General features: G+C 46.1%; 1 protein-coding gene across 1 annotated transcript; it reads right to left on the reverse strand.

Annotated features, from left to right (window-relative positions):
- Positions 1 to 891: 891 nt before the first annotated feature.
- On the reverse strand, positions 892 to 23,358 carry LOC112227074. Its single transcript, XM_024391895.2, has 3 exons — positions 23,220 to 23,358; positions 22,387 to 22,896; positions 892 to 3,221 (listed from the first exon to the last, which is right to left on the reverse strand). Exons 2-3 carry the CDS (start codon positions 22,894 to 22,896, stop codon positions 3,048 to 3,050), a joined length of 684 nt encoding a protein of 227 aa, XP_024247663.2. The 5' UTR covers positions 23,220 to 23,358; the 3' UTR covers positions 892 to 3,047.
- Positions 23,359 to 23,957: the final 599 nt, after the last annotated feature.

Here is a 23,957-nt window from a genome sequence, read left to right on the forward strand (position 1 = left end):
CTCGTTTCCCTCTTTTTCTGAGTCGTTTTTTTTTTTTTTTGGTCGCTGCATGTGATCCACTCGGTTACACTGGTTGTAAGGCAGAACACAGGATCCGCGTCGCGAAAAACATATTCTTGGTCGTACTGATGGTGAGTTGACGCTGATCTTATATTCAGTAGTTCTTGTCGGCTGTATGTAAAGAAACCTAAGATGACCTGGGGTACTAGTGTAAGAAATAACACGTAAAAAAACAAAAAACTGCATAGTTTCCTAGGAACGCGAAGCGAGGCGGCCATCTCTGTCGGCGCCGGAAGTAAAGGAAATACTTGTCTTGCCCATTCATCCTCTGAATGGCACACATAGACAATCCATGTCTCAATTGTCCTAAGGCTTACAATTATTATTTAACTTGTCTCCTCCACTTCATCTCCACTGATTGAAGTGAATTTAACAAGTGACATCAATAAAAGATCATAGCTTTCACCTGGATTCACCTGTTCAGTCAGTCTACAGTATGTCATGGAAAGAGCAGGTTTCCATCATGTTTTCAGTGTAGTTCCTGAATGTTTTAAACAGTAAGTATTTGACAGATTGTAAACTCTGATCTGACTATTTCATATCATTGTCCAGTGACAGTTATTTTTCTAGTCAGTCATCCATTTAGTGCTTTAGATGTTAATCCCAATAAATTGTATTTCTTAGTGTCAACCATATTTTAAGACATGATCCTCCCAGTACATTTACTGAGAGCCTTTCTAAGAGGATTCAAAAAGTGTTCTACATTGGATAGGTTTTTGTCCCAATATAACAAGGTTGTGCTACTGATGCAGGAAATTTGTATTTTGTTCTAAAACAATTAATCATTCTTAATTTACTCAGTTTAAAATTAGGACTGCATGGGGACAAAAATAAAATAGCAGATTTTTATTAACATTACAAATACAAAAGATATATACATTTAAAACATAGGAGCAATAATCGATGTTAGTATGACAGTAGTTTAACCTTATACTCTATCAAGGGTGACAAACAGTTTTTGATGTAGGGCACATTTTCTACAGAGCAATGAAGAGGAAATGGTTAGTATGCCGTCCTTCTGTCTACCTCCTTCGTGTATAACTCATGCTCCATGCAATGTTAATTGTGATCTGACAGTCACTTGAATTCAAGTAAACCATATATACATGCAAATTACATCAAACAAATATAAATATATTTAAAAATATATAAATAATCTGTTGAAGGGACAGTTCTTACTTATCTAGGGTGTTGTTGATTCATCTAAACAATTAACAATTTGTTAGCTGGTTCAAAAGCAATGTGCTTTTGAATGATACATTTTCAATGCATTCCAGGATTTTCTGAACAATGTTAAAGAGCAATTCTGCTATTTCTCAACCTTATGTTCATCAACTCCAAGAAAAAACAGTGTCTAAATATGTGAAAACAGGGCATTTCTATGATCTGTGGTTTAAAAGACAAGGTCCTTAAAAATGCAGAGGTTAGGATTAAAAGTGATTTTCAAAATCTTCAACAAGTTTCTAGCCCAAGGGAGAGTATTATCTTGCTTCCCAGGTTACCTTGAAAATCACAGATTTTTAAATGTTTCAACTTTTGATGTCTTTTTAAATCATTTTTCTACAAAACACACAAATGTGCCATTTTCACATATGTTGACACTGGTATTGTGCTGGACATAATGAGAATGAGGTTAAAAAGTGTTGGAGATGCCCTTTAAGCTAATATACTTAAAAACACCCTAGGTGAGTCAGAAATAGACTAAAACAACGGTCTCTTTCAGGCCTAAGACCTGATGTAACATTTGCATCATCGGCGACTTAGAACATGTTGTCTCAACCTTTTTGGGGTTATACATTTGGGGAGGGACTATAACAAAGGACCTGTTACATCACCTTTTCTTGCAGCATGACATTTGATTTCAAATGATTTGTGTAGCCTCTATGTAGGACATTATGAAGGTGTCATGAAGGCTTTATTAGATACAGTATACTTGGTTTAAAGTGTGACTATGTATCTCGGAAGTATACATAAAGCATGTATATGTTGCAGTGTGCATGTTACAGCACTGCTCAAAAATCTGGTGGAATATTTAAGCTATTCCTACGTTTGCGTTGAGAAGAGTCTATGCCATTGTTTTTAACTCTCAATGTCTGATAATCTGCATCTTTACTTATGTAGATCTCTGTTTCTGAGCTAAAAAATATAGGCTCATCCATGCTTTTCCTACGTTTGAGTTTGTACAAAATCTTTGGCGCCTGCTCAGAGTCAGAAACATCTGCTGCCTCAAGTTCCACTCTAAAGGACATTTTTCTGTCACGCACAATATCAATATTACAAATCTTTTTTAATTTAACCATATATATCTCAAATTACTGACACAGGATAGTACCGGGTTACAGGGTCACCAGTAGCAATCAAAAATAGACTGACCTGACAGGAGTAGAGATATTCTGAACTACAATACTCTATACAATATATTTACAAAATAACATGGTCACACTTTAAACTCAACCTGTTTCATTCCAGGAAGATGTTCTCTCCTGTCCCTGTTCACTCCCCTTCATGGATCTGATAGCGGATGTCAAAGCAAAGCTGAATTGTGTAATGTTAGTAAGTGGGCGCTTGTTAAGTCTTGGATGCATGAAGGGGAGTAAACGTAGACTCTTTTATCAGTCTTCATCGCTTCACCTCACATCAAAATGAAGGTAATCCGCAAGAGAGAGAACCACAGAAAAATATATGGAGAGAGCGAAAAAGACAACAGAGTGAACTTTTTATTAAGATACCCATTAGTTGACTCCATGACGTCAGCTAATCTCCCTTGGGGGTTGGTGCTATCGCTCGTCACCAGTTACCACAGCCACAAAGTCAAAACCCCACCTATTTCTACAGTTTATCTTCTTAAAATGTGATTTTAACCCTAACCTTAACCACACTGATAACCTTATGCCTAACCCTAACTTTAAATTAAGACCAAAAAGCACATTTTTGTCTTTATAAATGTTTACATTTTAGCCAGTTTTGACTTTGTGTGGCTATGTTAACTACTGACAACCAAGAAACAGGAGGGCAGCGATGGCACATAGGTCTCCATATGGTCCATGTGTTCTCCATCCGCTACCTTGGTCCTGGTCCTTGTTATAGTCCTGGTCCTGGTCCTTGTTATAGTCCTGGTCCTGGTTATAGTCCTGGTCCTGGTCCTTGTTATAGCCCTCGCCCTGCAGTGGAAAGAAAGGTTCTCCGTTCAAAAACATGTTCTGTCACTCAAACAATCAATAATTAGGTCTGAACAGTATGTTATGGATAATGAATTCGCTGATAGCGATAAATATGAAGGTGACGATACTGAGGGTTGACATAACAATTGACAATATTTCCATGCAACAGAATAGAGCATTGGAAAATTAAAAACATTAGATATTGGATAAACATATTGGAAAGTCATATCTTAGGCATTAATAATGAAAACACATCTTAATTTTTTGGACAGTGCAACAGCAAGATTTGAACCTATTGTCTTTCATTCTCTATCAACGGAATTAGTTCACTGCGCCACCAGGATAGAGATAATCTGACATTTTTTAAACATACAAAGCTGTTAATTGTATTCTATTCAAATAGATCCATTTCAAAGTAAACAAGCATTCATTAATATCAGGTGTGGCCATGGCCAACACACCTGAACACACTTTGATGAGGATAGAGAGTTTTGTTGATGCTGAGAACGGAATGTATATGTTTTTAAATAACATTCTTAGAATGTTCTCTGAACATTACTAAAGTTCTCCTTGGTTTTTATGAAAAGTTCTTAAAGTTCTCTGAACAAATTTGCAACATTACTTTAAATAGAACGATGAGTAACCCTGTAGGAAACGTTGTGCTGAAGTACTGAAATTCCCACAGAAGAACATTGTTTCTTAACATTCTATGAACCATCTGAGAACATTACCAAAATTGAAATTAAAATGTAACCATGTGTGTGACATGTGCGTGTCTTAATTCTTCTATGGTATCATGGCAGTTGTTTAAAGTGCATGCCGCCACCAACTGTGCTGGAGTGTGTGAGCAATCATGGTCTGGCTAATAATGTACTACTAAGAAGAAGAAAACATCCCAAACCCACCAAACCCGATCTACATCATCCAGAGACAATCAAATCAAAGTGTAGTTGTCACGTGCGCCGAATACAACAGGTGTAGACCTTACCGTGAAATGCTTACTTACAGGCTCTAACCAATGGTGCAGGAAGGCGTGTGTGTGTGTGTGTGTGTAGGTAAAGAAATAAAACAGTAAAAAGACATTTGAATAAAGAGTAGCAAGGCTATATACAAACACCTGTTAGTCAGGCTTATTGAGGTATTATGTACATGTAGGTATCGTTAGAGTGACTATGCATAGATGAACAGAGAGTAGCAGAAGCGTAAAAAGAGGGGTTGGCGGGTGGTGGGACACAATGCAAATAGCCCGTTTAGCCAATGTACGGGAGCACTGGTTGGTCGGGCCAATTTAGGTACAGTGGGGCAAAAAAGTATTTAGTCAGCCACCAATTGTGCAAGTTCTCCCACTTAAAAAGATGAGAGGCCTGTAATTTGAGAAAAAAAATGAGAAAAAAAAAATCACATTAATGAATTTGCAAATTATGGTGGAAAATAAGTATTTGGTCAATAACAAAAGTTTCTGAATACTTTGTTACATACCCTTTGTTGGCAATGACAGAGGTCAAACATTTTCTGTAAGTCTTCACAAGGTTTTCACACACTGTTGCTGGTATTTTGGCCCATTCCTCCATGCAGATCTCCTCTAGAGCAGTGATGTTTTAGGGCTGTTGCTGGGCAACACAGACTTTCAACTCCCTTCAAAGATTTTCTATGGGGTTGAGATCTGGAGACTGGCTAGGCCACTCCAGGACCTTGAAATGCTTATTACAAAGCCACTCCTTCATTGCCCGGGCGGTGTGTTTGGGATCATTGTCATGCTGAAAGACCCAGCCACGTTTCATCTTCAATGCCCTTGCTGATGGAAGGAGGTTTTCACTCAAAATCTCACGATACATGGCCCCATTCATTCTTTCCTTTACACCAGGGGTGTCAAACTCAAATACCCAGTGGGCCAAAATGTAAAACCTGAACAAAGTCACGGGCCAACATTGAACAAATTAACCTTTTAATATGGACCCAAACAAGTTTTGCTTTAACATTGAATATGGAACAAGCATCGCTTATTACCATACAATATATAATTTAATAGTGGAGACATGCAAAATCGAATTTCAAATGAAAAAACATCAATGGCATTCATTTATTAAATAAATAAAATTTAAATAAAAATTGTATGCCTCTTTTCTATTTGCAGCCTTCTGATTTAAATACCAAAATAAACTTTTTCCACTGGCTAATAATTTTACAAATAAAATGATAATAAATCAATCAACCATTCAAGCCCATGCCTTGTAGCAAGAAAAAGTGCATAAAGAAAACGTAAATTATTGCACACTGGTCTAATCTGATGTGCCCAAGCCAGATACCTGGCATCTCTTCTTGGATGCTAGTTCATCAATGTCTGGGCTCAAGCTCTGAGCTGAAGAAATCCTCAGTATCGAGCGAAGATGTTCATCAGTCAGACGTCTCCTGTGAGTTGTTTTGGTCATCTTCATCGAGGAGAAAAGTTGCTCGCATAGATAAGTGCTGCCGAACATGGAGAGCATCTGAGCAGCTTGGGTGCGGAGCTGAGGCATTGTGTCAGGGATGAACCATGGAAACTGTGCGGCGCCCACAGCATCATACTTTGACTTCAGCGTGTCGTTGCACTGGAGTTCAATTAGCTCCATTTGGATGTTGGTTGGTGCATTTTCCACATCAACTGCGAAGGGATTACTAAGCAGTTCAAACTTGCATTTCTGGGCATCGAAGTCGGCAAATCGCCGGCTAAACTCAGCGGCGAGAACACTGAGTTTTTCAGCAAACTGTGCGCATGGGAACACGGCGGTAGAGATCTGCGCTTTTATGGATTGGCAGCAGGGAAAATGGCAAGGGTTTCCTTGCAGCATCTGATTCTCCCACAGGCACAGTTTAGTTTTGAAGGCCCTCACTGCAGCGTACATGTCTGTGATGATGCGCCCCCGCCCCTGAAGCTGCAGGTGAGATGGCTCGACCAGTGTAACCGAGTGGATCACATGCAGCGACCAAAAAAAAAAAAAAAAAAACGACTCAGAAAAAGAGGGAAACGAAGCGGTCTTCTGGTCAGACTCCGGAGACGGGCACATCGTGCACCACTCCCCAGCATTCTTCTTGCCAATGTCCAGTCTCTTGACAACAAGGTTGATGAAATCCGAGCAAGGGTAGCATTCCAGAGGGACATCAGAGACTGTAACGTTCTCTGCTTCACGGAAACATGGCTCACTGGAGAGACGCAATCCGAAGCGGTGCAGCCAGCGGGTTTCTCCGCGCATCGCGCCGACAGAAACAAACATCTCTCTGGTAAGAAGACGGGCGGGGGCGTATGCCTTATGGCCAACGTGACATGGTGTGATGAAGGAAACATACAGGAACTCAAATCCTTCTGTTCACCTGATTTAGAATTCCTCACAATCAAATGTAGACCGCATTATCTACCAAGAGAATTCTCTTCGATTATAATCACAGCCGTATATATCCCCCCCAAGCAGACACATCGATGGCTCTGAACGAACTTTATTTAACTCTCTGCAAACTGGAAACGATTTATCCGGAGGCTGCATTCATTGTAGCTGGGGATTTTAACAAGGCTAATCTGAAAACAAGACTCCCTAAATTTTATCAGCATATTGATTGCGCAACCAGGGGTGGAAAGACCCTGGATCATTGTTACTCTAACTTCCGCGACGCATATAAGGCCCTGCCCCGCCCCCTTTCGGAAAAGCTGACCACGACTCCATTTTGTTGATCCCTGCCTACAGACAGAAACTAAAACAAGAAGCTCCCACGCTGAGGTCTGTCCAACGCTGGTCCGACCAAGCTGACTCCACACTCCAAGACTGCTTCCATCACGTGGACTGGGAGATGTTTCGTATTGCGTCAGACAACAACATTGACGAATACGCTGATACGGTGTGCGAGTTCATTAGAACGTGCGTTGAAGATGTCGTTCCCATAGCAACGATTAAAACATTCCCTAACCAGAAACCGTGGATTGATGGCAGCATTCGTGTGAAACTGAAGGCACGAACCACTGCTTTTAATCAGGGCAAGGTGTCTGGTAACATGACTGAATACAAACAGTGCAGCTATTCCCTCCGCAAGGCTATCAAACAAGCTAAGCGCCAGTACAGAGACAAAGTAGAATCTCAATTCAACGGCTCAGACACAAGAGGTATGTGGCAGGGTCTACAATCAATCACGGACTACAGGAAGAAACCCAGCCCAGTCACGGACCAGGATGTCTTGCTCCCAGGCAGACTAAATAACTTTTTTGCCCGCTTTGAGGACAATACAGTGCCACTGACACGGCCTGCAACGGAATCATGCGGTCTCTCCTTCACTGCAGCCGAAGTGAGTAAGACATTTAAACGTGTTAACCCTCGCAAGGCTGCAGGCCCAGACGGCATCCCCAGCCGCGCCCTCAGAGCATGCGCAGACCAGCTGGCCGGTGTGTTTACGGACATATTCAACCAATCCCTATACCAGTCTGCTGTTCCCACATGCTTCAAGAGGGCCACCATTGTTCCTGTTCCCAAGAAAGCTAAGGTAACTGAGCTAAACGACTACCGCCCCGTAGCACTCACATCCGTCATCATGAAGTGCTTTGAGAGACTAGTCAAGGACCATATCACCTCCACCCTACCTGACACCCTTGACCCACTCCAATTTGCTTACCGCCCAAATAGGTCCACAGACGATGCAATCTCAACCACACTGCACACTGCCCTAACCCATCTGGACAAGAGGAATACCTATGTGAGAATGCTGTTCATCGACTACAGCTCGGCATTCAACACCATAGTACCCTCCAAGCTCGTCATCAAGCTCGAGACCCTGGGTCTCGACCCCGCCCTGTGCAACTGGGTACTGGACTTCCTGACGGGCCGCCCCCAGGTGGTGAGGGTAGGCAACAACATCTCCTCCCCGCTGATCCTCAACACTGGGGCCCCACAAGGGTGCGTTCTGAGCCCCCTCCTGTACTCCCTGTTCACCCACGACTGCGTGGCCATGCACGCCTCCAACTCAATCATCAAGTTTGCGGACGACACAACAGTGGTAGGCTTGATTACCAACAACGACGAGACGGCCTACAGGGAGGAGGTGAGGGCCCTCGGAGTGTGGTGTCAGGAAAATAACCTCACACTCAACGTCAACAAAACTAAGGAGATGATTGTGGACTTCAGGAAACAGCAGAGGGAACACCCCCCATCCACATCGATGGAACAGTAGTGGAGAGGGTAGCAAGTTTTAAGTTCCTCGGCATACACATCACAGACAAACTGAATTGGTCCACTCACACAGACAGCATCGTGAGGAAGGCGCAGCAGCGCCTCTTCAACCTCAGGAGGCTGAAGAAATTCGGCTTGTCACCAAAAGCACTCACAAACTTCTACAGATGCACAATCGAGAGCATCCTGGCGGGCTGTATCACCGCCTGGTATGGCAACTGCACCGCCCTCAACCGTAAGGCTCTCCAGAGGGTAGTGAGGTCTGCACAACGCATCACCGGGGCAAACTACCTGCCCTCCAGGACACCTACACCACCCGATGCTACAGGAAGGCCATAAAGATCATCAAGGACATCAACCACCCGAGCCACTGCCTGTTCACCCCGCTGTCATCCAGAAGGCGAGGTCAGTACAGGTGCATCAAAGCTGGGACCGAGAGACTGAAAAACAGCTTCTATCTCAAGGCCATCAGACTGTTAAACAGCCACCACTAACATTGAGTGGCTACTGCCAACACACTGTCAATGACACTGACTCTACTCCAGCCACTTTAATCATGGGAATTGATGGGAAATTATGTAAATATATCACTAGCCACTTTAAACAATGCTACCTTATATAATGTTACTTACCCTACATTGTTCATCTCATATGCATACGTTGATACTGTACTCTATATCATCGACTGCATCCTTATGTAATACATGTATCACTAGCCACTTTAACTATGCCACTTGGTTTACATACTTATCTCATATGTATATACTGTACTCGATATCATCTACTGTATCTTGCCTATGCTGCTCTGTACCATCACTCATTCATATATCCTTATGTACATATTCTTTATCCCCTTACACTGTGTATAAGACAGTAGTTTTTTTTTTTTGGAATTGTTAGTTAGATTACTTGCTCGTTATTACTGCATTGTCGGAACTAGAAGCACAAGCATTTCGCTACACTCGCATTAACATCTGCTAACCATGTGTATGTGACAAATAAAATTTGATTTGATTTGATTTGATTTGAGATGTCACAGAGAAAGGCCAGCTCACACAGGAACTTTTGCTCCCGGAGCTCTGCTGTATCCTTCCCTTTGGTTTCCAGGAATTGACATATTTCCTCACGCAGCTCGAAACATCTGTTCAGTACTTTTCCTCTGCTTAGCCATCTCACCTCTGTGTGATACGGCACGTCTGCATATTCCGAACCATACTCCTCCAGAAAAGATTTAAACTGGCGGTGATTTAGACCTTTGGCTCTTATAAAGTTAACTACCTGTGTTACTGAGGTCATAACATGTTCCATCTTTAGGGCTTTGGCACACAGTGCTTCCTGATGTATGATGCAGTGGTAAACAGTTAGCTCACCTGCACAGTTCTCTTCCCGCATCTTCTCCCGAACCATGCCCACCAGTCCACTCTTTTTTACCGCACATCGCTGGCGCACCATCTGTTGTTAATCCAACGAGTTTATCCCACGGCAGCTTTATTTCAGTTACACATTTGGAAACCTCCTCAAAGATTTCCTTTCCTGTGGTTGTGCCATGCATTGATTTGAATCCTAATAGCTCCTCCGTAACACACAGATTTGAGTCCACTCCACGGATGAAGACTGACAGCTGAGCAGTATCAGATGCGTCGCAGCTCTCATCCACAGCGAGGGAGAACGCAACAAAATCTTTTCCCTTTTCCATCAGCTGGTCATACAGATTGGTGGCAAGATCACATGTGCGATCAGCTACTGTGTTCCTGCTCAGGCTCACGTTTGAAAATGCTTGTTTTTTCTCTGGGCATACGAGGTCACAAACCTTCATCATGCACTTTTTCATGAACTCTCCCTCATTAAAGGGCCGGGCTGATTTTGCGATCTCTGCTGCCACTATATAACTAGCCTTTACAGCAGCCTCGCTTTGTGATGTGGCTTTTTAAACATATTCTGTTGTGAAACCAAACTTCTTTTCATCTCCTCTACTTTCTGGCTCCTTTGAGTCATGTCCAGGTCCTTGCATTTGTCATGGTGTTTCGTTTCATAGTGTCGTCTAATGTTGTACTCCTTACTTACAGCCACGTTGACTCCACAAACAAGACAAACAGGTTTGTCTTTTACATATGTAAACAGATATTCTGCCTCCCACTTGTCCAGAAAGCTCCTGTTTTCTGCCTTTCTTTTCGCCATTTTTGGGAAGGGTTAGCTCGCTGACAGTTGTAGCGTCTATGTTGCTATGACTACTGTCACAGAGAGAGAGCGTTTCTGGGTCCTGTCCTGATTGGCGCGCGAAAACAGCAGAGCATTATGGGATTCGTAGTATTAGTGGTGAATGCGCTGTATAATACCGGCGGGCCAGCTCTAGTAGTAATTTGGTATTGTCTCGCGGGCCAAATATAATTACCCCTCGGGCCAAATTTGGCCCACGGGCCAGAGTTTGACACCCATGCTTTACACGGATCAGTCGTCCTGGTCCTTTTGCAGAAAAACAGCCCCAAAGCATGATGTTTCCACCCCAGGTATGGTGTTCTTTGGATGCAACTCAGCATTCTTTTGTCCTCCAAACACGACGAGTTGAGTTGTTACCAAAAAGTTATATTTTGGTTTCATCTGACCATATGACATTCTCCCAATCTTCTTCTGGATCATCCAAATGCTCTCTAGCAAACGTCAGACGGGCCTGGACATGTACTGGCTTAAGCAGAGGGACACGTCTGGCACTGCAGGATTTGAGTCCCTGGCGGCATAGTGTGTTACTGATGGTAGGCTTTGTTACTGTGGTCCCAGCTCTCTGCAGGTCATTCACTAGGTCCCCCCCCCCGTGTGGTTCTGGGATTTTTGCTCACCGTTCTTGTGATCATTTTGACCCCACGGGGTGAGATCTTGCATGGAGCCTTAGATCGAGGGAGATTATCAGTGGTCTTGTATGTCTTCCATTTCCTAATAATTGCTCCCACAGTTGATTTCTTCAAATCAAGCTGCTTACCTTTTGCAGATTCAGTCTTCCCAGCCTGGTGTAGGTTTACAATTTTGTTTCTGGTGTCCTTTGACAGCTCTTTGGTCTTGGCCATAGTGGAGTTTGGAGTGTGACTGTTTGAGGTTGTGGACAGGTGTCTTTTATACTGATAACAAGTAGAAGTTACAGGTCTGTGAGAGCCAGAAATCTTGCTTGTTTGTAGGTGACCAAATACTTATCTTCCACCATAATTTGCAAATAAATTCATTAAAAATCCTACAATGTGATTTTCTGGATTTTTTCCCTAATTTTGTCTGGCATAGCTGAAGTGTACCTATGATGAAAATTACAGGCCTCTCATCTTTTTAAGTGGGAGAACTTGCACAATTGGTGGCTGACTAAATACTTTTTTGCCCCACTGTACTATGTACATGAATGTATAGTTAAATTGACTATGCATATAAGATAAACAGAGAGTAGCAGCAGCATAAAAGAGGGGTTGGGGGGGCACACAATGCAAATAGTCCGGGTAACCATTTGGTTACCTGTTCAGGAGTCTTATGGCTTGGGGGTAAAAACTGTTGAGAATGCTTTTTTGTCCTAGACTCGGCACTCCGGTACCGCTTGCCATGCGGTAGTAGAGAGAACAGTCTATAACTGGGGTGGCTGGGGTCTTTGACAATTTTTAGGGCCTTCCTCTGACACCGCCTGGTGTAGAGGTCCTGGATGGCAGGCAGCTTTGCCCCAGTGATGTACTGGGCAGTACGCACTACCCTCTGAAGTGCCTTGCGGTCGGAAGCCAAGCAATTGCCGTACCAGGCAGTGATGCAACCGGTCAGGATGCTCTCGATGTTGCAGCTGTAGAACCTTTTGTGGATCTCAGGACCCATGCCAAATCTTTTTAGTTTCCTGAGGTGGAATAGGGTTTTTCGTGCCCTCTTCACGACTGTCTTGGTGTGTTTGGACAAATCTAGTTTGTTGTTGATGTGGACACCAAGGAATTTGAAGCTCTCAACCTGCTCCACTACAGCCCCGTCGATGAGATTGGGGACGTGCTCGGTGCTCCTTTTCCTGTAGTCCACAATCATCTCCTTAGTCTTGGTTACGTTGAGGGATAGGTTGTTATTCTGGCACCACCCGGCCAGGTCTCTGACCTTCTCCCTATAGGCTGTCTCGTCATTGTCGGTGATCAGGCACTGTTGTGTTGTCAGCAAACTTAATGATGGTGTTGGAGTCGTGCCTGGCCATGCAGTCGTGGGTGAACAGGGAGTACAGGAGGGAACTGAGCACGCACTCCTAGGGAGCTCCAGTGTTGTGGATCAGCGTGGCAGACGTGTTGCTACCTACCCTCACCACTTGGGTGCGGCCTGTCAGGAAGTCCAGGATCCAGTTGCAGAGGGAGGTATTTAGTCCCAGGATCCTTAGCTTGTTGATGAGCTTTGAGGGTACTATGGTGTTGAACGCTGAGCTGTAATCAATGAACAGCATTCTCACATAGGTGCTCCTTTTGTCCAGGTGGGAAAGGGCAGTGTGGAGTGCAATAGAGATTGCATCATCTGTGGAGCTTTTTGGGCGGTATGCAAATTGGAGTGTGTCTAGGGTTTCTGGGGTTGATGTGAACCATTACCAGCCTTTCAAATCACTTCATGGCTACGGACATGAGTGCTACAGGTCTATAGTCATTTAGTCAGGTTGCCTTTGTGTTCTTGGGCACAGGGACTACGGTGGTCTTCTTGAAGCATGTTGGTATTACAGACTCAATCAGGGACTTGTTGAAAATGTCAGTGAAGACACCTGCCAGTTGGTCAGCACATGCCTGGAGCACACGTCCTGGTAATCCGTCTGGCCCCGCAGCCTTGTGTATGTTGACCTGTTTAAAAGGTCTTACTCACGTCGGCTACGGAGAGCATGATCACACAGTCGTCCGGAAGAGCTGATGCATCTCATGCATGCCTCAGTGTTGCTTGCCTCGAAGCGAGCATAGAAATGATTTAGCCCGTCTGGTAGGCTCGTGTCACTGGGCAGGTCGCGTCTGTGCTTCCCTTTGTAGTCTGTAATAGTTTGCAAGCCCTGCCACATCCAACGAGCGTCGGAGCCGGTGTAGTATGATTCAATCTTAGCCCTGTATTGACGCTTTGCCTGTTTGATGGTTCGTTGCAGGGCATAGCGGGATTTCTTGTCAGCTTCCAGGTTAGAGTCCCGCACCTTGAAATTGGCAGCTCTACCCTTTAGCTCAGTGTGAATGTTGCCTGAAATCCATGGCTTCTGGTTGGGCTATGTACGTACAATCCACCCTTAGGATTATTCAGCATGTCAACAACAATTTGGACAATAACATATGTTACCCCAATAACTCTTTTGCCATATGCAAAATAACCTTCAACCTGGCATTTCTGCTTTCCACAATTTCCATGATATGCTTACCAATGAAAGCTACATAGTCAACTTTATTCACTATCAAAGTGTCCTTTGACACAACACATGCATGAGCTTTTCTGAACAGGCCTCGAAACCATACCAGGACCAGCATAAGTACCAGCCCCGACAGTAGGTCCACTTACTAGAGGAACAGCAATGGAAGCTACATCAGGCCATCCTTTAGTTCTACCAATCTGTTTCACAGCCTCTGCATAACACATCATGATTGAATTTATATCTCTGAGCTTCTCTAGCCTCGCTCTGCACCTGACAACCACAAAATGCCAGGTGCAATTACAACACTTCATATTGCTCCCACTGTAACGGTCTGAGTGTAGTGGGTGAGGAGTCAGGCGCAGGAAGCAGAGAGTTCAGGGGAGTGGTATTTTAATGCACTGATACAAACGCTGAACATAAGCCAACCCTCACAAAAACACAGGGCGTACTGAACAAACAAATGCCCCAAACAGGGGGACTTAAACCGTCCAGGGAAAACCCACAAAATGGGAAAACACAAAACCCAATAGACGTGCACATAAGTACACCAAACAGACGATCACAATAATTAATCCCGCACAAGGAACCCTGCAGGCCGGCTGACTAATAAAGCCTACTACCTAACTCAAAACAGGTACACACAATCAACACATAAGGAGGGGGAGGAAATAATCAGTAGCAGCTAGTAGGCCGGCGATGACGACCGCCGAGCGCCACCCGAACGGGAAGGGAGTTTCCTTCGGTCGGAGTCGTGACAGTACCCCCCTTGACGCGTGGCTCCCGCAGCGCGCCGACACCGGCCTCAAGGTCGACCCAGAGGACGAGGCGCAGGGCGATCCGGATGGAGGCGATGGAAATCCCTCAACATTGACAAATCCAAAATGTCCCTGGTGGGTACCCAGCACCTCTCCTCCGGACCGTACCCCTCCCAGTCCACGAGGTACTGCAGGCCCCTCACCCGGCGTCTCGAGTCCAGAATGGCCCGTATCGTATACGCCGGGGACCCCTCGATGTCCAGAGGGGGAGGAGGGACCTCCAGCACCTCACCGTCCTGTAGGGGACCAGCTACCACCGGCCTGAGGAGAGACACATGAAACGAGGGGTTAATACGATAATAGGAAGGGAGTTGTAATCGATAACACACCTCGTTTATTCTCCTCAGGACTTTGAACGGCCCTACACACTGCGGCCCAAGCTTCCGGCAGGGCACGCGGAGGGGCAGGTTTCGGGTCGAGAGCCAGACCCTGTCCCCTGGTACAAACACGGGGCCTCACTGCGGTGGCGGTCAGCACTCCTTTTCTGCCGTCCACTAGCCTGTTGAAGGGATTCCTGGACGGCCCTCCAGGTTTCTTTGGAGCGCTGCACCCATTCCTCCACCGCAGGAGCCTCGGGCTGGCTCGGATGCCACGGTGCCAGGACCGGCTGGTACCCCAACACACACTGAAAGGGGGACACATTAGTAGAGGAGTGGCGTAATGAGTTCTGGGCCATTTCCGCCCAGGGGATGTATCTCGCCCACTCCCCTGGCCGGTCCTGGCAGTACGACCGCAGAAACCTACCCACCTCCTGGTTTACTCTCTCCACCTGCCCATTACTTTCAGGGTGATAACCGGAGGTCAGGCTGACCGAGACCCCCAGACGCTCCATGAACGCCCTCCATACTCGGGACGTGAACTGGGGACCCCGATCAGAAACGATGTCCTCCGGCACCCCGTAGTGCCGGAAGACGTGGGTGAATAATGCCTCCGCAGTCTGTAGGGCCGTTGGGATACCGGGCAACGGGGGAGGAGACGGCAGGACTTAGAGAACCGATCCACAATCACCAGAACCGTGGTGTTGCCCTGAGACAGGGAAGGTCGGTCAGGAAATCTACGGATAGATGTGACCATGGCCGTTGTGGAACGGGGAGGGGTTGTAACTTCCCTCTAGGAAGGTGCCTAGGAGCCTTACTCTGGGCGCATACCGAACAGGAGGAGACATAAACCTTAACGTCCCTAGCCAAGGTAGGCCACCAATACCTTCCCGAAGGCTCCCTACTGTCCTCCTCACCCCAGGGTGACCCGAGGAGGGTAGGACGTGAGCCCACCGAATCAGTTGGTCCCGAACACCAAGCGGCACGTACCTCCGCCCCGCCGGACACTGAGGAGGCGCTGGTTCAGCCCGTAACGCCCGCTCGATGTCCGAGTCCACCTCCCATACCACCGGTGCCATCAGCTTTGAGGCCGGAAGGATGGGAGTAGGTTCGGTGGACCTATCCTCCGTGTCGTAAAAGCGGGACAGTGCGTCCGCCTTCCCGTTCTGGGAGCCCGGTCTATATGGTAAAGTGAACCGGAATCGAGTAAAAACATGGCCCACCTTGCCTGCCGCGGGTTCAGTCTCCTAGCTGCCCGAATATACTCCAGATTCTGGTGGTCGGTCCAGATGAGAAAGGGGTGCTTAGCCCCATAAAAGCCCGTGTCTCCACACCTTCAGAGCCCTGACCACCGCTAACAACTCCCGGTCCCCCACATCATAGATACGCTCCGCTGGGCTGAGCTTACTGGAGAAGAAAGCACAGGGGCGGAGTTTTGGTGGCGTACCCGAGCGCTGTGATAGCACGGCACCCACCCCAGCCTCGGACGCGTCCACCTCCACTATGAATGCTAGAGAGGGGTCCGGATGCGCCAACACGGGTGCATCCGTGAACAGCGCCTTCAACCTGTTGAAAGCTCTGTCCGCCTCCGCTGACCACTGCAACCGCACCGGGCCCCCCTTTAGCAGTGAGGTAATTGGAGCCGCTACCTGGCCAAAACCCCGGATAAACCTCCGGTAGTAGTTGGAAAAACCCAAAAACCGCTGCACCTCTTTTACCGTGGTTGGAGTCGGCCAATTACGCACGGCCTTACTGCGGTCACCCTCCATCTCCACCCCGAGGTGGAAATGCGATAACCCAGAAAGGAGACGGCTCGTTTGGAGAACACACACTTCTCAGCCTTGACGTATAGGTCATGCTCCAGCAGTCTACCAAGCACCTTGCGTACCAGAGACACATGCGCGGCGTGAGTGGCTGAGTAGATCAGAATGTCATCGATATAAACAACCACTCCCTGCCCGTGCAGGTCCCTGAGAATATCGTCTACAAAGGATTGAAAAATGGCTGGAGCATTTTTTAACCCATACGGCATGACGCAGTACTCATAGTGGCCCGATGTGGTACTAAATGCGGTTTTCCACTCGTCTCCCTTCCGAATACGCACCAGGCTATACGCGCTCCTGAGATCCAATTTTGTGAAGAACTGCGCTCCCTGAAAGGATTCCACTGCCGTAGCAATGAGAGGTAGTGGGTAGCTGAACCCCACTGTGATGGCATTTAGACCTCTATAATCAATACAAGGACGCAAACCTCCCTCCTTTTTCTTCACAAAAAAGAAACTCGAGGAGACGGGTGAAATGGAGGACCGAATGTACCCCTGTCCCAGAGACTCCGTGATATATGTCTCCATAGCCAACTCTTGGGACAATGGGTACACGTGACTCTTGGGAAGCGCAGCGTTTACAAGGAGATCTATCGCACAATCCCTTCCCGGTCGATGTGGTGGTAATTTAGTCGCCTTCTTTTTACTAAAAGCGATTGCCAAATCGGCATAATCGGGGGAATGCACACTGTGGGACCCTGGTCTGGACTTTCCACCGAGGTGGCACCGACGGAAACTCCCAGACACCTTCCAGAACACTCCTCTGACCACCCCTGGAGAACCCCTGTCTCCACAAAATTTTAGGATTGTGCCGGGCCAGCCAGGGAATCCCCAACACCACTGGAAACGCAGGCGAATCAATATTATAGAGACTGATACGCTCCCTATGATTCCCCTGCGTTACCATGTCCAGTGGGATTGTGGTCTCCCTGACCACCCCTGACCCTAATGGCCGGCTATCTAGGGAGTGCACGGGAAAGGGAGAATCTATCGGCACAAGCGGAACACCTAATTTAATAGCAAGTCCGCGATCCATAAAGTTCCCAGCTGCGCCTGAATCGACTAGCGCCCTATGCTGGGAAGAGGGGAAAAAGTTAAGAAAAAAAATCAAGACAAACATGTGACCAACAGGGGGTTCTGGGTGAGTTTGGTGCTGACTCACCTGGGGTGATCGAGAAATGTTCCGCCTGCCATCTCGACTCCCAGACGGACCCTCCCAGCACCGATCGGCCGTGTGTCCTCTCCGACCACAGTTGGTGCAGAGGGAGCCTCCTCCTCCGGTACCCCTCGGCAAAGCCCCTCCCAACTCCATCGGAACAGGAGTGGAGGTGCTGGGTGGTGGAACACACAGGACCCTCTCCGAACGCCCGCGGGCCGCCAGCAGATTGTCCAGTCGGATGGACATGTCAATTAGCTCATCCAAGGAAAGAGCGGTGTCCCGACACGCTAGCTCCCTGCGGACGTCCTCCCGGAGACTACACCTGTAGTGGTCGATAAGGGCCCTGTCGTTCCACCCGGATCCTGCTGCCAAGGTACGGAACTCCAACGCGTAATCCTGGGCGCTCCTTTTCTCCTGCCGGAGATGGAATAGTCGTTCTCCCGCCGCTCGGCCATCTGGAGGATGGTCAAACATGGAGCGGAAACGGCGAGAAAACTCGGGGTAGTGCTCCTTCGCTGAGTCTGGGCCATTCCAAACTGCATTTGCCCACTCCAGAGCACGACCCGTGAGGCAGGAAATGAGGACATTCACCCTCTCCGCTCCCGAGGGAGTAGGTCTGACGGTGGCCAGGTACAGTTCTAGCTGGAGTAAGAACCCCTGGCACCCTGCTGCCGTTCCATCATAGACCCTTGGGAGCGTAAGACGGAGGGTGCTGGAGTCGGGAGATGGGGAGTCCTGAGGAGGAGGGGCCGAAGGTGGAGAGAGGAGACCGCTTCTCTCCCATCGGTCCATTCTCTCCATCACCAGATCCATCGCCGTTCCAGTCCGATGGAGAACGGTGGTGTGATGTAGAACCCTCTCTTCCATCGATGGGAGGGGAGTGGCTGTTGCTCCTGCTGACTCCATTCCAGGGGGTGCGGGATTCTGTAACGGTCTGAGTGTAGTGGGTGAGGAGTCAGGCGCAGGAAGCAGAGAGTTCAGGGAGTGCTATTTTAATGCACTGATACAAACGCTGAACATAAGCCAACCCTCACAAAAACACAGGGCGTACTGAACAAACAAATGCCCCAAACAGGGGGACTTAAACCGTCCAGGGAAAACCCACAAAATGGGAAAACACAAAACCCAATAGACGTGCACATAAGTACACCAAACAGACGATCACAATAATTAATCCCGCACAAGGAACCCTGCGGGCCGGCTGACTAATAAAGCCTACTACCTAACTCAAAACAGGTGCACACAATCAACACATAAGGAGGGGGAGGAAATAATCAGTAGCAGCTAGTAGGCTGGCGATGACGACCGCCGAGCGCCACCCGAATGGGAAGGGGAGTGTCCTTCGGTCGGAGTCGTGACACCCACATGGTATCTAAAACACTGCAATGGGGATGGGACACGTTCTCTGACATAGGATTCCTTAGTTTCAATCTGTAATTTTCCAGGCAAAACCTTCTCAAACCTCAGCAGCACTGAAGCTTTTTTGACCCGCTTTCCTACGGATTAACCTTTTGTCCTCAATCACTCTGCCTCCCTTCACATTTTCATTAATATCATCTATGGACATAGATATTGGGACACCAGAGATGACTCCCCTCAACCTAGAATAATCACCAGGGACATGGCTTTTAATGTTCAAATTAAGCTTTCCTTGCGGAGCCTGGCTACCACAAAATATTAGTAAACTACCATTTCCAATGAACCGGGCTATTTTGACTTCACTAATCTATTTTCTTCATGGCATTGGTTAATCCAAAGCATTCTTTCTCTTGTTCCCTACCATGGCCCTCTTTACGCTTTCTATGCGCCACTGCTTTCAGCATTGTGATCTTTGTTCTTCTCATTCAGATCCTTGACCTTCATCCTCCCGGTCCATATCGTCAGAGCTGTCACCCATATTGATCGCATTCCAGCATAGCTGTTGCTTATCCAACTTTTCCTCCATTCGCATCATCGCTTCAACAGTACTACTTGCCACCATTCCATGCAGTTGTGCATTGTCCATGCAAAACATCATGCCACAGGCAAGCCAGCAACCATCCTCCCTCAAGCTATCCTCCACTAGCCTGCCCACAACTTGAGCGGTCTTAATTAACCCAGGTGTATGTATTTGTCTCCAGGTGCACCTCATTGCAATTAGGGGCAGGGTTGGCTGATATACAGTTCCTTCAGAAAGTATTCAGACCACTTGACTTTTTCCACATTTTGTTACTTTCCAGCCTTACAGCCTACAGATTTATTTACATGTATGAAATTTTTAAAAATCCTCAATCTACACACATTACCCCATAATCACAATGCAAAAACAGGTTTCGACTTTTTTTGCAGATTTATTAAAATTGAAAAACAGAAATAACATATTTACATAAGTGTTCAGGCCCTTTGCTATGAGACTAGAAATTGAGCTCAGATGCATTCTGTTTCCATTGATCATCCTTGAGATGTTTCTTCAACTTGGCTGGAGTCCACCTGTGGTAAATCCAATTGATTGGACATGATTTGGAAAGGAACACACCTGTCTATGCAAGGTCCCACAGTTGACAGTTCAAAAACTGCCATTGGGTCGAAGACATTGTCCGTAGAGCTCCGAGACAGGATTGTGTCGAGGCACAGATCTTGGGAAGGGTACCAAAATATTTCTGCAGTATTGAAGGTCCCCAAGAACACAGTGGCCTCCTTTATTATTAAATGAAGAAGTGTGGAAGCACCAAGACTCTTCCTAGAGCTGACCTCCTGGCCAAACTGAGCAATCGGGGGAGAAGGGCCTTGGTCAGGGAGGTGACCAAGAACCCGATGGTCACTCTGACTGAACTCCCAAGTTCCTCTGTGGAGATGGGGTAACTTTCCAGAAGGATAACCATCTCTAAGGCACTCCACAAATCAGGCCTTTATGGTAGAGGGGCCAGACGGAAGCCACTCCACCATTCAGGCCTTTATGGTAGAGGGGCCAGACGGAAGCCACTCCTCAGTATAAGGCACATGACAGCCCGCTTGGAATTTGGCAAAAGGCACCCAAAGACTCTCAGACCATGAGAAAGAAGAATCTCTGGTCTAATGAAACCAAGATTGAACTCTTTGGCCTGAATGCGAAGCGTCACGTCTGGAGGAAACCTGGCACCATCCCTACAGGGAAGCATGGGGTAGCAGAGAGATCCTTGATGAAAACCCGCTACAGACAGCAAAGTATTTCAGACTGGGGTGAAGGTTCACCTTCCAACAGGACAATGACCCTAAGCACACAGCCAAGACAACATGGGAGTGGCTTTGGGACAAGTCTCTGAATGTCCTTGAGTGGCTCAGCCAGAGTCCGGACTTGAGACCTGAAAATAGTTGTGCAGCAACGCTCCCCATCCAACCTGACAGAGCTTGAGCAAAACTGCAGAGAAAAATGGGAGAAACTCCCCAAATACAGGTGTGCCAAGAAAGTAGCTTCACACCCAAAAAGACTCGAGGCCAAAGGTGCTTCAACAAAGTACTGTGTAAAGGGTCTGAATACTTACGTAAATGTGATATTTCATTTCATTGTTGTTTTTTTTATAAATGTGCAACAATTCTAAAGACCTGTTTTTGCTTTGTCATTATGGGGTATTGTGTGTACATTGATGGGGAAAAAAACAATGTAATCAATTTTAGAATAAGGCTGTAACCTAAAAATGTGGAAGAAGTCTAGGCTTCTCCAAAACTGCTCCCTGATGCAACTGATGGTCATTAGTAGCCAGCTACCAAACTGCCAGTTGCTAATGGCCTGGTACTCAGCGCTCTATTGTCCATCTAATCACTCTGACATCAATGCAATCCAAAATCAAATCAAAGCCTTCACGAGAGCACCTGAGCTCATGTTACACAACATTTCCATAGGCTCAGTCCTCTAATTTCCTGCCGGCATTGACTAATGTTAAATGTGTTTATGTTCATTAATGGTCAGTTACCCTGAAACCGGCATTTTGTGACTGCAACAGTCCTAGGCACGCCTCCCTGAGATTGCTGGTACGGATGTTTTTAATGTAACTATATCATGTATCTACATTATGCTGAGCACTTAATGTCAATGGAATGAGCTGTGAACTCTGAGAATGGAAACCCTTAGCTAAGAAATTAAAATAGCGTTTCAATTGCAATCACGTCGTAATTTCCATGCTCCACCCCTGATGTGAAGAACCTGTTTTGTTAATGTTTAGTTGTAATTAGTTATTTATTAGAGGTCCTCACCTCGTATAAAAAGGTGCTGAAGCGGCTACAACCTTAACCTATTACACATTTGAACTTTCAGGTAAGGTCCTGTTAAAGTAAAGTAATTTGTCAAGTTCCTTAAGTGTGCTGAGAATGTTCCAAAGCCAAGCAACTATCCTGCACCACTCCCAGAAAGTTGTGGGAATGTTGTATACAAAATAACCATAGGACAACCACGCTTTCACCAAGCTCTAAGAAACATATGGCCGTTATGTGCTAGCTGGGAAGTGTTCAGTGACCATTACAGTAGAGGAATATGTATAATTAATATATTTACCCAAGGGGAGGCTGAAAACCACACATCCGGAGGAGGAGTAGTAGCAATTTGGTCTTTTTGTGGTCGCACCAAGCATCTGCCCTTGTCTACCCATTGCTTCTGGCCTGGATCAGATGGCATGGCGGAGAAGAAGAGCTGAAGAGTATTTTTGGGTGGCTGATCGAAGATACAAAGGAACGTTGAGCGCAGAGTGGGGAAAGTATAGATCGGAGCAGCACAGATCGAAGCTTCAATACGAAAATTGATCAGAGCTTCAATCAGAGTATGCATCAGATCATCCGTCTGAAAATTGATCAGAGCAACGATCAGATCATCGATCAGAGCAGGTTTCCCAAAACCGATCCAAACATTGCCCAGAACATTGAGCCCAGCATGGATCAGAGCATGGATCAGAGCTTCGGTCTGAACACCCATCCGATCATCGAGCAGAGCATCCATCAGATCATCGATGAAATCGACCATCTCCAGAAGAGCAAGTGTGGCACGTCTGTTGCTGGTGTAGAAATCCATCTGAAGTCAGTGGAAGAGCAACACTGCTTTTAGTTAATAAAATGTTTTTCCATTTTATAATTGTTGAATCTTTTGAACAATTGCTAGAGAATGCAGAGCAACCAATTTTCTCAGATCAAACTATCGTATACTTATAGCTGTTTGACATATACTGTAGAATAGGCACTGATAAACATCAAGCACTGAGGTTGTTGTTCAGCCAACATGTAGATACAAATAACAATATCTAAAATCATTGCTTTGAGGTTGCATGTCTATAGTGTAAACAATGTAAAATTGTACAGTGTCATAACATTCAGTCTTAATCAAATAAAACAAATTACCTGAAAACTGGTCAAGTCACAGGATGAGCCTGAGCAAAGCAAGTTGACAGTGTCACTCAAATGTCAGATTTAGAAAAGAAAAGATGTTTGGCTCAAACAAGACAACGCTTTTATAGAAACCTGTTGTCATGACTGTACGTGTGTGTTCATGATTGGTTTCTGAAAGAGCCTGACTATGTGTATGTTCATGATTGGTCCTTGACTGGGTAAAAAAAAAAAACTGATTCCGTGTGAAGAGAAAAAGCTGTAAAAAAATGATCTACCAGCCGTCGGACGTAGAGCTGTGGCGGTTATGAAATGTTGTCAGCGGGCTATTGTCATGAAAAAGCCTGCAGGTCTCATGGTAATTGACCGTTAATTTAGAGGCTAAAGAAACGCACACCTATTTAGGTAAGGCGCTGGGTCGGCTGGGCTGGGCTGGCTGGGTAGCGGAGTAGAACACTTGACAAATGAATTAAAGTAGAGCCTCATGGTAATTGGCCGTTAATTAACATAAACATGTTTAGCATCTCCAGGCCTCCACGCTCACAATTCACTGATGTGTGCCTTTGGAATATCTACTTTTTTAAAAGTCTAATAAATCAATTAAATAAACACCATCATTTATTTTAGTCAGGTCTAGAGAAACATTATGATATCATGAAAATGTACCTGTATTTTAGAAGAACAGAAATTAGGCGTGATGCAGAAAAAAATTGATAAATTGGCTGAAGACGTCTATATTGATCCGCTAATAAA

Source organism: Oncorhynchus tshawytscha, linkage group LG28 (genome assembly GCF_018296145.1).
Source record: "Oncorhynchus tshawytscha isolate Ot180627B linkage group LG28, Otsh_v2.0, whole genome shotgun sequence".
NCBI lineage: Eukaryota > Metazoa > Chordata > Actinopteri > Salmoniformes > Salmonidae > Oncorhynchus > Oncorhynchus tshawytscha.

What these genes read in the sequence shown, in the direction of transcription:
- LOC112227074 (XM_024391895.2), bottom strand. Translation starts at nt 22,896, where the DNA reads ATGGATTTCTACACCAGCAACAGACGTGCCACACTTGCTCTTCTGGAG. An exon ending in GGTTTTCAGCCTCCCCTTGG is followed by an intron (nt 3,222 to 22,386) that starts GTAAATATATTA and finishes TTTCCACTGCAG; the next exon opens with GGCGAGGGCTATAACAAGGA.